Here is a 13,187-nt window from a genome sequence, read left to right as displayed (position 1 = left end):
GAAGACTTCGCATCACCTGAGTGGCTTCATCATCCCGCAAGTTTTGGTCTTTTATCAACCAACTACAAGTAAGTGATTTTCAGATTTGAATAAAGTATTATATGTTTAAATCTGGTAAAAGATTCGTCCCGCTCGGCCTACACCCGTTCGGTGCCGGGTTGTCCAAGCTATATGGGCGAACCTCGGTCCAAAGGTGCTGAGATCGGGAGAGCCAGGCGTTAGTACGAGAGCGCCTGTCTGTGCGTGGTCTCGGAACACCAGTGTGGTGCTCTCCGCGGAGTCCAGTGAAAGCACAGGACCGTAGCGATTGGACCACACCAGTGGTCGATCTGCTTCGAGCTTCTACATCGAAATTCAAGCTATTTGTTTGGTACTGTTTTCATATGTACATGGACATTATCTGGTTCTCAGAACCCGTGGAGCATTGTATTCATTAAATACTCCCAATAAATATATCATATATTGAGGGGGGGGTCGGCCCGTTCCGGCCCCAGTGCTGGTGTCCATCTTTCCATTTCTGTTCATTTACTTTTCAAGTTGTTTTAAAGTTGTCCATTTCATATTTGTGGTTTTAAAGTTGTGCTATTAAGCGTGTGGGTGTCCAACGGAGTCCTTCCCACTTGACGGGATCGGTTTCATAGAGAGCAAGTGCAGCCACCTTGTATGGAGAAAGGATACTTGGCTGCAGCCACCTGTGGGGAGGAGAAGCAACCGCCTGCAGAATAGGTGCTGTTGCCTGTATGGGAGTAGAAGCAGCCGCCTGCAGGAGAGGAGGCAGCGCAGCAGTGCAGCCTTTTGGAGGTGACAGTCGCCTGCTGAAGGGGCTGAGGTGCAGCCGGAGAATAGATGGTACCTGCAGTCAGCGCTGGCTGGAGGTACAGCCGCCTGTAGTAGAGCAGGCGCAGCCAGCAGCAGCGTAAACAGTCGCTAGTGGAAAAAGCATGCGCAAGGAAGATGGTCGCCGGGTGATCTTACGTAAAAGGGTGGAAGCGAATCATGCCCACGCTTGAAAGGGAAGGTTTTCTTTTATAAAAATTAAAGGTGGAGTTACACTACGCTTGCATGTGGGTGAGGAGTGTGGGTAGGTGACCATGCCCACCCCCACACTCACTTAAGTGGGGCTCCCCACCTTGGCCCCTAAGTGGGTGCCCACTTTTAAATGAATGTGAACACTTTAACCTTATAAAACAAAAGGTTAAGAATAAAATATTAAAAACAACATGTGCGACATACTTACCACCTGTTCACATGCACCAAAACTCGTCAGAATACAGAGCAGACTTCACGACTCACTGGCAGGCGTCCCCGCTCAATAAGTAACACGTCAAGCAGACAAACACAAAAATACAAGTCATGCGAAAACAGTTTCAAACATGCAAAATATGTGTGCATGTGCAAATAGTAACATGGACATATCTCCCGTTCATGGAACAAGTACAATATATCTGTCAGCACAAAACTGGCACGACATAAAAACATAAAAACCTAGTCTTCCTATGGAGTGACAGTCCCATAGGTAAGACACAGTTCCAGGCACGAGTCTCCCTATGGTGTGACAGCCCCATAGGCAAAACACGGCACGAATACTGACTCTTCCATGGCGTGACAATCCCATGGGTCGAGCACAGTCCAGGTCATACACGGGTGGCACCAGTCTGGCTCCCGTCTATACGACACCATCTTGCTAACACACGGGTGGCACCAGTCTGGCTCCAATCCATGTCAGCAAAATACTGGCCTCTTCACATGAGACACTGGCCTGGCCTCAAGTGAACGAGACACAAAATCTGGAGATGGACCAAATGGTCGGCCAATTGGTGACATCCCCCGGGCTTCTAAAGAGTTGACCTCAACTAAAAAGCCTCAAGATATGCCTGCAACAACTGCGGGTAATCAACAAAATAATCCTCATTTACCCACTTGGCATGAATAGGCAAATAATTCTTAAACTTCACAAGGTATCTCCTAGAAAGCTTTCCTGCAGGTAGCTTTCTCTCCTTGTGAAAAACAATCTGTTCTGGCTGTGGAGGATCTCCTCAAGCTCTTCAATTTCTGACGGATCTTCTGTGACAGGCTCATCAGGATCTGGCCCCACATATTTCCGAAATAGACTCACATGAAAAGCATTGTGAATCTTCCAATGACTAGGTAAAGCAAGCCTGTAGGACACTTCATTGATCTTCTGAATCACCTTGAAGGGTCCATAATAGCAAGGAGAAAGCTTAGGATATGATCCTTCTCGTCCTGGCCTCTTCCGAAGCCTAGCCTTCTCAAATTTCAGCAATACCCAATCACCTTCTTTGCATAGTTGCCACACGTTTTTTGAAACGCGTTTTTGAAACGTGTTTGAAACGTTTCAAAAACGTTTCAAACAAATTTCCAAAAGTTTTTTAAAAGTTTTTTTCAAATTTTTTTTCAGGTGTTTTTTCCAGGTTTTTTTTAGGGGGGTGTCCATAAATTTATGTTTGGTACAGTTTAATGCTAAAATCTACATTCAACTTTCATATACATGAATCATGATACATCATGAATGATGAATCCATGATTCAAATTTCATACTGAATCCTGATTCTTAATACATCATACATGATTACAATTTACATCATACAATGATCATACATGTAACATGAATCATGATACATCATACATGATACATGGCAGTCTTCAGGAATCAGGAATTAGATCATAGATGGCAAAAACCCATATAATTATTAATAGCATAACCAGTTTGAAGTTACAAGTTACAACTTACAACATACTAAGCAACATACTAAGCACTAGTGAATAGTGTCAAATGATAAATCTGAAATCTGAAATACAGATGTCTGTACCGAAAGACCAAATACAAAAACTCTGAAAAAACAAATGGTCTCCAATGTCTGGAGTCTGGACTCTCAACTCTAGACTCAAGTGTCAAGAGTCAAGAGTCACTAGTAGTAACTAGTAACTACTCAGCATCATCCTCCTCTGAGGAATGTGAGTCTGTGTCGTAAGAAGATGAAGCCTCAGCCTCAGCCTCAGCACTCGTAGATGCATGATCTGCTGATGTCGGTGCCCGTGATCGTGTCATAGTAGCTGGTGCCATCATCTCCTCGTATAGCATGGCATAGATGTCGCGCTCCTCAGCAGGGATCTCTGGTACGTCCTTCACTTTCTCTATGTCGATCTTGTCGACATTCACTTGGCGCGGCTCAATGGGATTGCCTTGCTGCTCAATTAAACGGAGGTTGCAATGACAATACACCAACCGTTCTAATTGAGCAGTGGACAATTTGTTCCTCTTCTTTGTATGGAAGAGGGCCCATGTGCTCCAGTTTCTCTCACATGGACCAGAGCTGCAATCCTGTGAGAGGACTCGTAATGCAAGGCGTTTCTGTCAAAAGATAACAGAAAACTTTATAAATAATAAGAAGAAACAACTTATATAAGTTGTAAGTACTAAGTTGTTACTTCAAAGTGCAAACTTATTACATGTAAGTTGTAACTTGTCAGTGGGCACTTACCAGAACTGGAGTACCGATGCCATATTTCTCCCACCAAGAGACTGGCTGAAGCTGAGTCTCTCTCAAAACTGCAGTGGCTCTCCCAAAGGCATGACTCCCATTCCGAAATACTAGGAGCTCATCCTCTAACTTCCTGAGGAGCTGAACATCACCTCCAGTCCAGGTCTGGATGTAAGACTGCCATCCCTCTTCTAGCTCCTCATTGTTGAACTGCTCCTCATTCCGCCATAGTGGGTGTAGTATATGGGCAACCGCATGGATTGGCCTATGAAACCAATCCCATCTACGGTTCCACACCTCCCTGATGTCCTGGATCCTGTTCAACGACACTTGGAAGCATGGAATTAATATCAATGTATAATGTGGCCACTGGCAACTAAAAGAACAACAATGACATACAATGATACATACCTCTCAGCTGATAGTATAGTGCATCGATCTAGGGCCTCTCCAATGCGGTCCATGAACTCATATAAGAGTCCAAGGGTGCTGCCCTCCATGTCCGTAATGCGAAGCACACTATATATAGGCTGAGTGGCCGTGACAAGTGCAAGGGCCTCAGCCCACCAAGTGTCTCGCATTACCGCGCGCACAAATGCTACTGCCTTGGGATGCTCTCTATCATCCCATGCCATCCACTCCTGAGAGACAACAGTGCGGAGTAAACCTGTACGGACCCGCACAAGCCTCTCAACCACAATGAGCATGTAAGCAAACCTGGTGTTTGAGGGCTTCAACAACTCCAAATCACTGTGTGCACGAAACATAGCTAAAACCTTTGGCCTCTTGGTGACAAACTTCACCATGCTCCGAGAAGTACTAAAGAGGTCGGCAATCCACCCAATTTTGGCCACATCCTCTATCAAGAGGTCCAAGCTGTGTGATGCACATGGAGTCCACACTATCTTTGGAAACTCATCCTCTAACATCCTGCCCATAGATACACAATTTGACCCATTATCTGTAACTACCTGCACTATGTTCTCTGGGCCAATCTCTAGCACTGCCTCACGCAAATGTCTCCATATGAATGCTCCAGTAACAACTGTACCTGGAACCGAGGCATCAATGGCACGCAAAAACATTGTGCCCTTACAACAGGACACCAAAATGTTATATACATTTCTCTTTCTCATGTCTGTCCAGCCATCACAAAGCAATGTGCATCCATATTTCTGCCAGGTTGCCTTCAAAGGCTCCATCTCAAGCTCCACTGCCTTCTTCTCCTTCCTTAAGTGGGTTTTGCGAAGGGACTCATAAGATGGACCCTCCCACTCATACCCAATGCGGCTGATAGCTTTAATGGCCTTCTTCCAACGAGGAGTACGCACGACGTGAAATGACAAAGCGCATTGTATAAACAACTTTGTCAATTCACGTGTGGCCTCCTTGACAGCTTGCTTTTGTATGCCTGCTTTAATGCCTGCCCTCTTTAGAGAAGGCACGGTGGGCAATGAAGATCTGTGGGCTACAGGAATGGAGCTAGACCCACCTGCTTGACTCTGCAAATCATCCTCTGTCCTAGCTCTTTTGGACACATCACCTACAGAATCTGTATCCTGTACATCATCATCAATAGGCTGAATTCCCTTTGCTGCTTCATGTTCTCTCTTCCATTGCTGAAGAGACGCTACAACCTCTCTTGGTACTTGACTGCAAGGGCCAATGCCTTCCCCTCTTACTCCTGTAAAATGGGCCTTTACCCTAATAATAGACCCACCTGACACTTTGGCACAAAAATTGCATTTCCACCTTTCTGTGCCTGAACCCCCATATCTGCTCACAGGAGTTACGTGGTTCCACATGGCATCCTTAGCCCGAGGCATGATGAATGAATGAAGAAATTTGGGCAACCTGGCAAGAAATGCCCAAATTTCAAATCTGAAATTTGGTCCAAAATCAGAAAAAATCAGCATTTAGGGTTATTAAAAACCTGAGAAGCAGGGTGCGTAGGGGCCGGAGGAGTAGGCTTGGTGCGTAGGCAAGGTGTGCATGCACCAATGTAGGCAACCTGGCAAAAAATGCCCAAATTTCAAATCTGAAATTTGGTCCAAAATCAGAAAAAATCAGGATTTAGGGTTAGTACAAACCTGTTACCTACGGTGCGTAGGGGCCGGGGGAGAAGGACTGGTGCGTAGGTAGGGGTGCAAGCAAACCTGGAAGACTTCAAAGGCTGGAAACGTCTCTTTCAAGCGTCACTTTCAAAACTGAAATGCCAGGAGATACTGCATCGTACGTTTTCTATCATAAAAAAAAACTGGCCCAGCAAAAAAACGCGTTTCAAACGTTTGAAACGTTTGCACGTTTCAAACGAGTAGCCTAAAGTTTGAAACGCGTTTTTTTGCAACTATGCTTCTTTGACTTCCATGTCCCTTCTGTGCTTGTCAGCAACCATTTTATGCTTATCCTGAGATCTTGCAATGGCTGTCCGCACCTGACCAAAGGCAACATCCAAGTCACGAACATATTCATCAGCTGCAAATATCTCATCCTTTGTTCGAAGGATGGGTGGCAATACCACTTTGCCATGGATAATCTCAAACGGAGCCTTTCCCGTGGAAGCATGGATCGTATTGTTGTAGGCAAACTCAACAAGTGGAAGATACTTCTCCCATGCACTCTTTTGATCTGCCACATAACACTTCAATAAATCCAATACGGCTGAATTTGCAGCTTCACTTTGGCCATCCGTTTGGGGATGATAAGCTGATGAAAACTCAAGCTTAGTACCCATGTTATCAAATAAAGCCCTCCAAAAGAGGCTTGTAGTCCTGGAATCTCTATCCCCAACAATGGATTTAGGCATACCATGATGCTTGAAAATATTAGCAAGAAAAAGCTTTACCATATGATCAGCTTTGATGGTTTTCTTGACGGGCAAGAAATGAGCTTGCTTGCTAAACCTGTCCACAATAGTCCAAATAGCATCATTCCCATGCTGGGATCTAGGCAAGTCCATAATAAAATCCATAGTAATGCTTTCCCAAGGTTGCGAAAGAATAGGCAATGGCTGAAGCAAACCTGGAGGTTTTTGCCTGTCAAATTTCACCTTTTGGCAAGTAATACATGCACGCACATAAGTCTCAATGTCTTTACGCATGCTCGGCCAAAAGAAATAACTCTGAATCATGCGAGTAGTAGGCATAATACCTCTATGACCAGCATAAGGTGGAGCGTGACATTCGTCCATAACCTTTGGACACAAATCCTTTACCACACATAGACAATTATCCTTCATGAGATAACCCTCATTGATAGCATAAGAGGCATGTGAATGACCAACCATCAAATCAATCCATATATGGCAAAAATCAGCATCCAAATGGTACAAATCTCTCATAGCAGATAAATCTCCATGAGAGGCCACTGAGACTGCAGCAACATAAGACCTCCTAGATAGTGCATCGGCCACCACATTTTTCTTTCCTGGAGTATGCACAATCTGAAAATGAAACATAGAAAGAAAGTTTGCCATTCTCATCTGCTTCTCTGAAAGCTTGGTTTGAGATAGAAAGTATCTCAAGCTTTGATGATCTGTCTTGACTACAAATTCAGCCCCAAGAAGGTAATGTTTCCAAATCTTTAAGGCGTGAATTACAGCCAAGAGCTCTTTCTCATAGATATCCATATGAAGCTCAGCATCATGCAAACGACGGCTCTCGTATGCAACTGCATGCCTCACATTACCAATCCCAAGTTGTTTCTTTGAGATCCCACAATCCCCTCCGCACACCGGATTCCCAGTAGCTGGCACAGCGAAAGCAACTCCCTCATGCGCACGGCAGGGTTTCCCACTCGGGGCCTCGCCCTTGAATGTCTGGGCACAAGACTAAGCTGGTGGTCATTCCGAAAACCGAAACCGAGAAAATTTCCCATGCTCGAAAAACAGGGACGATTCCACCATTTTTATTTTCTTAACAAATTTTTCTAACGAAGTCAAGATACTGAACTAACCTTCATTTGAATAAACCAGATAGAAGGGAAACTATTACAGACTTAACTTGAAGGGATCAATGCTTTCTTCGTAATTGAATCAGGCACAACCGTTGATCTATTCATTAGAGAAGTCTTCAGGCTTTTATTTAACTACTTGAGTTCTAAACGTATTCCTATTAATCAATTTTATTATTAAAACTCTACTGATCTAGCCTAACCCCATCCGGCCCATGGGTTAGCCACCGCCCAACCACTGATTGATAGAACCAGACAAGTACTCACCCACCCATAATTGAATGCCTTTCTCAACTTTTGCATTAGAATACAGATACGCACACACTCCTCTTTAAACTTATAAAACAATCCATTGACAAACAATTATTGATTACAGATGTCATAACTCAAAATTTCCATTCAATCCTTGTTTCTCACAAAAGAAACAATATCACTCTGGACTCTCCGTTGAGACCACCTGGTCAAGCATCCTGTTCCTTCGAAGTCCATTTGAAAGCAGTTTTCTTCTTCGTGAGATCATGTAGAGGAGTGGCAATCATAGCAAAATGCCTTATGAAACGCCTGTAGTACGAACATAATCCCAGAAAACTACGTACTTGATGTACGTTTTGCAATTCGGGCCAATTCCGAATGGTCTCCATCTTTGCAGGATCCATTGTAACTCCATCTTTGGATAGAATATGACCTAGATAATGAATCTCTGAAAGGAAAAACTCACTTTTCTTGGCATTGACGAAAAGTTTATACTTCCGCAACTCTTCGAACACTGTGACCAAATGAGTTCTGTGTTCCTGTTCATTCTTGGAGAAAACCAAGATATCATCAAAGAAGACTCCTGTAAACTTGCGATGGGGTCGGAATATCCTATCCATCATACGATTAAAAGTAGCAGGAGCATTGGTTAGACCAAAAGGCATTACCAAGAATTCATATAATCCGAAGGCTATCCTGAATACAGTCTTATGGACATCTTGTGGCACCACGCGTATCTGGTGATAACCACTCTTCAAATCAAGTCTGCTAAAGCAAGCTGAGCCATCAAGCTTATCCAAGATATCATCAATACGTGGAATTGGGAATCTGTTCCTGATGGTAAGCTTGTTCAAAGCTCTATAGTCCACACACATACGGAATGATCCGTCCTTCTTTTGAACAAGAAGCACAGGAGAGCAGTAAGGTGAGGAACTGGACTGAACCAAACCTTTCTCTAACAGCTCGTTTACCTGCTTCATGATTTCTTCTTGTTGTGCAGCACTCACTCGGTATGCGGGTTTGTTAGGTGGAGAACTACCTGGCACAAGATCTATGCGATGATCTTCGCGCCTTTGGGGAGGTAATTCACCTGGCAACGAGTCAGCAAAACAGTCGTTGAATGCATTAAGAAAATTCAGCCTATCATTAATGATTAGACATAGCATCCACATTTTGATGATTTGGCACAAGACTATCACGCACAAAAACCAAGTACGCTGAAAGACTCTTTTTCATTGCTTTATTAATTTGGATGTGTGATACAAGTGGAATGGAATCCCCTTCTTTGCCAGCATGCGACCTTTATGCATAAAAGAAATCATATTAGACTTGTAGTCTTTGCGGGGCTCAAGCCTATGGTGCCACGGCTTGCCCAACAATACATCACATCCATTCAGTGGAGCAACTAAGAAATGCTCATTATCAAGGTAGCCCTGGATATGGATGCACAACTTCCCTATCAAAGGGGTAACCTGCACCTCTTTTCCAATAAATGCAACTTCGGCTTCAATCTGAGGTCCCATGTTTTCAACCTCAATACCCAATGCAACTGCCATTTGCATAGAGATGAAGTTGTCAGTTGCACAGTCATCAAACATGAATAGTGCGGGCTGATCCTTGATTTGCTCCCAAGCCTTGCAAACCATACGCTCTTTTGCGTCATGACCTGTATTTCCTTGCACATCAGGAACTGCATGTACATTAGCTTTGGGGTGCTTGTCCTCGTGCTTTGGTTTGCGATCTGGGCATTGTCGAAACATGTGGCCTTTGCTACCACAAGAAAAGCATTTTCCATCCTTGGCATATTACTCTCTTTGCTCCGGGGTTAAGCCGAATTTGTTCTTCCTTGGGCCCTGTTCTTTAGATGTGTTATTTTCAGCTTTACCACCCTTGTAGGGCTCCCGAAAGTTCTTTTTAGGTGGCTGTCCACCCTTTTGCTGATTTGGGACAGCCTTGTCCTTCCCCTTTGAACCTCCTTGATCCTGTTTAATCTTGAGCACCAATTGCTCCGTAGCAAGAGCAGAAGCTGTGAGCTGTTGCAACGTATGTTTTGGGTGCAATTCAATGCCCGATCAATATGCTGATTGCAGTCCAGAACGAAATTTCCTCTTTCTTTCATCCTCAGTGATTTGCATAAAGGGAGTCACTTCCAGCAACACTGATGGGAGAAGGAAGAATTAGGGTTAGGTCATGTGGGAGACATACACAGAGAAGCAAGGGAGAGAGAGAGAGAGAGTTGTGGGGACAAGTCAACTAATGAGGCATGAGTGTGTGACTCCCCTATCACACATGTATATTGCACTAGTACACATAGTGCACTTAGTACATTAAAAGTACTAAGTGTACTATGTACTATAACTTATGGGCTTGTACACACTAAGGGTGGGCATAACGCCTTTACCCCAACAACCTCCCACTTAAAGGCAAAGTGCCCTTAAGTAAAGGAAAAGAAAAAATCAGCATGTACATGATAATATACAAGGCCATATCAAGGCTGAAAATGGCCTCATCCAATGCCCATCAAGTGTCTGCAATGAGCAAACCGCTCCGGAGGCAAACTCTTCGTCAACAGATCAGCCGGGTTGTCATCCGTATGAATCTTAACAAGCTGCATTTGCTTGTTCTCTATCACCTCTCTGATGAAGTGATACTTCACATCCACATGCTTCGTCTTTGCATGAAAGACAGGGTTCTTTGCCAACTGGATGGCACTCTGACTGTCACAATGCAATAATGGAATATCCCCTGTATAACCCAAATCAACCACTAACCGAGATAGCCATAATGCCTCCTTGCAAGCCTCTGTGGCTGCAATATACTCGGCCTCTGTAGTAGATAAGGCTGTGCACTTCTGCATCCTGGATATCCATGACACAGCACCTCCTGTGAATGTAAATACATAACCGGTAGTAGACTTCCGGTTATCTGGATGATCGGCATAATCCGAATCCGTGTAACCATGCACTAATGCATCCTGTTTGCCAAAGCAAATGCACAAATCCTGTGTGCCCTTCAGGTATCTCATGACACCTTTCACTGCTTCCCAATGCTTCTTGCCAGGGTTGGCCATGTATCTAGAAACCACTCCCACTGCAAATGCAATGTCCGGCCTAGTAGCAACCATGGCATACATGAGACTGCCACAAGCTGAAGCATACGGAACCTTGGCCATATCAGCCCTGTCTCTATCCGACTGTGGGCTGTCCATAGCACTGAGTTTCACATATGGAGGCAAAGGAGTACTAGTCTTCTTCCCCCCGTCCATATTGAACCTCTGCAAGACTTTGCCAATGTATTCCTTCTCAGACAAATACAACACATGCTGATTTCTGTCCCGAAGTATCCGCATACCCAAGATGTGATTTGCATCACCCAAATCCTTCATATCAAAGGTTTCATGCAGCCTCTTCTTCAAAGCATCCATCTCTTTACGAGATTTCCCGGCAATCAACATATCATCAACATACAAGATGAGGATCAATAGACTGCCATCCAAAGCTTTCTTGGTGTACAAGCAGTGATCTATGTCACTTCTCCTGAATTTTTGTGATTTCATGAATGTATCAAATTTATGATACCATTCCCTTGGTGCCTGTTTGAGCCCATAAAGACTCTTTTTCAGCTTGCATACAAGCTTCTCCTTTCCACTTACTGCATAACCCTCTGGTTGCTGCATATATATCTCCTCATGGAGATCACCGTGAAGAAAAGCAGTCTTCACATCCATCTGAATCAAGTCCAGATCATCATGCGCAACCAAAGCCAACACAGCTCTAAGTGTGGTCATTTTGACCACTGGAGAGAAGATCTCCTCAAAGTCCACACCATATTCCTGCTTGAAGCCCTTAGCCACTAACCTGGCTTTGTATCTTGGCTTTGCATCATGTGTAACTTTGAGCCTGTATACCCACTTGCATGGCAAAACCTTCTTGCCTGTAGGCAAATGCATTAATTTCCATGTTCCATTTTTGTGCAGAGAATCCATCTCTGACTTCATGGCACGCTCCCATAGAGCCTTGTCTGCCCTCTGTAAAGCCTCCTTATAACATGAGGGCTCCCCACAGTCAGTGAGCATCAAGTAGTCAACCCCTGGAACAAACCTGTCAGGGGCTCTGGAGGGTCTAGTGGACCTCCGTACCCAATGACCATCATTTGCAGGTTGCTGTCCAGCCTGCATATCACCCATTGGTGGCTCCTGTTCCATGCCATAAGGCTGAAAAATCATGCCCGGTATCTCCTCTAACTGTGGTATATCCATAGGGATATCTTCTGCCATCTCTGGCTGTCCATTTGGACCATTTTCAGCACCATTTAAGGGCTGGTTTTCCTGCTGTAATGGCTGATTTACAGCCCTTTGTTGTTGTCCATGATGTCCATCATCATCAAAGATGACTCTGCCAGGCTCCTGTTGCCTTGCAGGCTCCTTATACATGCATGTTTCATCAAAAATGACATCATTGCTGCGTATGATCTTTCTATTCATGGGATCCCAAAGTCTATACCCCATTTCACCTCTGTCACCATATCCTAGGAATATGCATTTGTGAGACTTAGGATCAAGTTTGGTGCGCATTTCCCTGCGTATGTGCACGTACGCAACGCAACCAAACACTCTCAAGTGCTTGTATGACGGAGGCTTCCCTGTCCATACTTCTTCTGGCACTTTCCCACCAAGCCTCGTGTTAGGTGACCTGTTTATAAGGTGAACGGCTGTCATAACAGTTTCAGCCCAAAAACCATGAGGTAATGCAGCATGTGACAACATAGAACGGACCTTCTCCTGAATGGTCATGTTCATCCTCTCTGCTGTCCCGTTTTGTGGAGGATCATAAGGAGTAGAGAGCTCCCTCTTGATGCCTTTAGCATCACAAAAGTCCTGAAACTGTTTGGACATATACTCTCCACCATTGTCGGAACGCAAAGCCTTCAGTGTTTTACCAGTTTGATTCTCAACAAGAGCAACAAACTTCTGAAACACTGAGAATGTATCACTCTTCAAACGAAGAGCATAAACCCACACCTTGCGTGTGGCATCATCAATAAAAGACACAAAGTATTTTGCCCCTCCCAAAGAAAGCTGAGGCATCTCACATACATCTGTATGCACAAGCTCTAACTGAGCATCTTTCTGTCCAAGAGCTTTCTTGTGGGGGCACTGTAGTTGCCTACCATATATACAATGCTCACAAAACTGAAAACTTGAAAACTTTAGAGAAGGCAAGTAACCCAAACGAGACAATTGCTCCATTCCCTTGACACTCATGTGTCCCAACCGGCTATGCCACATAGAGATTTCCGGCAGCTCGGTTGCATTTACATTAGCATGGTGACAAACACCTGCATGCATGAAATAAAGAGTGTCCACCTTAGAGCCTCTGGCAACAACCAGTGAGCCCTTACTAATCTTCCACTTTCCACTACCAAATGTGGTAACATAATCAGCATCATCAAGCTGTCCAGTAGAAAGCAGATTCTTCTTGA

The 13,187-nt window shown here is 44.3% G+C and overlaps 2 protein-coding genes across 2 annotated transcripts in view; both read right to left on the bottom strand.

Annotated features, from left to right (window-relative positions):
- Nucleotides 1-13,187, bottom strand: part of LOC147604735 (uncharacterized) — a 50,509-nt gene that overhangs the window by 9,621 nt on the left and 27,701 nt on the right. The gene's annotated exons all lie outside the window — the stretch shown is intronic.
- On the bottom strand, nucleotides 2,682-5,329 carry LOC147604736 (uncharacterized). Its single transcript, XM_086794727.1, has 3 exons — nucleotides 3,915-5,329; nucleotides 3,504-3,819; nucleotides 2,682-3,373 (listed from the first exon to the last, which is right to left on the bottom strand). The coding sequence occupies exons 1-3, from the start codon at nucleotides 5,327-5,329 to the stop codon at nucleotides 2,948-2,950; spliced, it is 2,157 nt and encodes a 718-aa protein (XP_086650853.1). The 3' UTR covers nucleotides 2,682-2,947.

The sequence above is a fragment of the Cibotium barometz genome, chromosome 61 (assembly GCF_041138505.1).
Source record: "Cibotium barometz isolate CiBa-2024 chromosome 61, ASM4113850v1, whole genome shotgun sequence".
Lineage (NCBI taxonomy): Eukaryota > Viridiplantae > Streptophyta > Polypodiopsida > Cyatheales > Cibotiaceae > Cibotium > Cibotium barometz.
The sequence above is the reverse complement of the archived record's forward strand: the minus strand, read 5'-3'. Positions and strand labels throughout refer to the sequence as shown.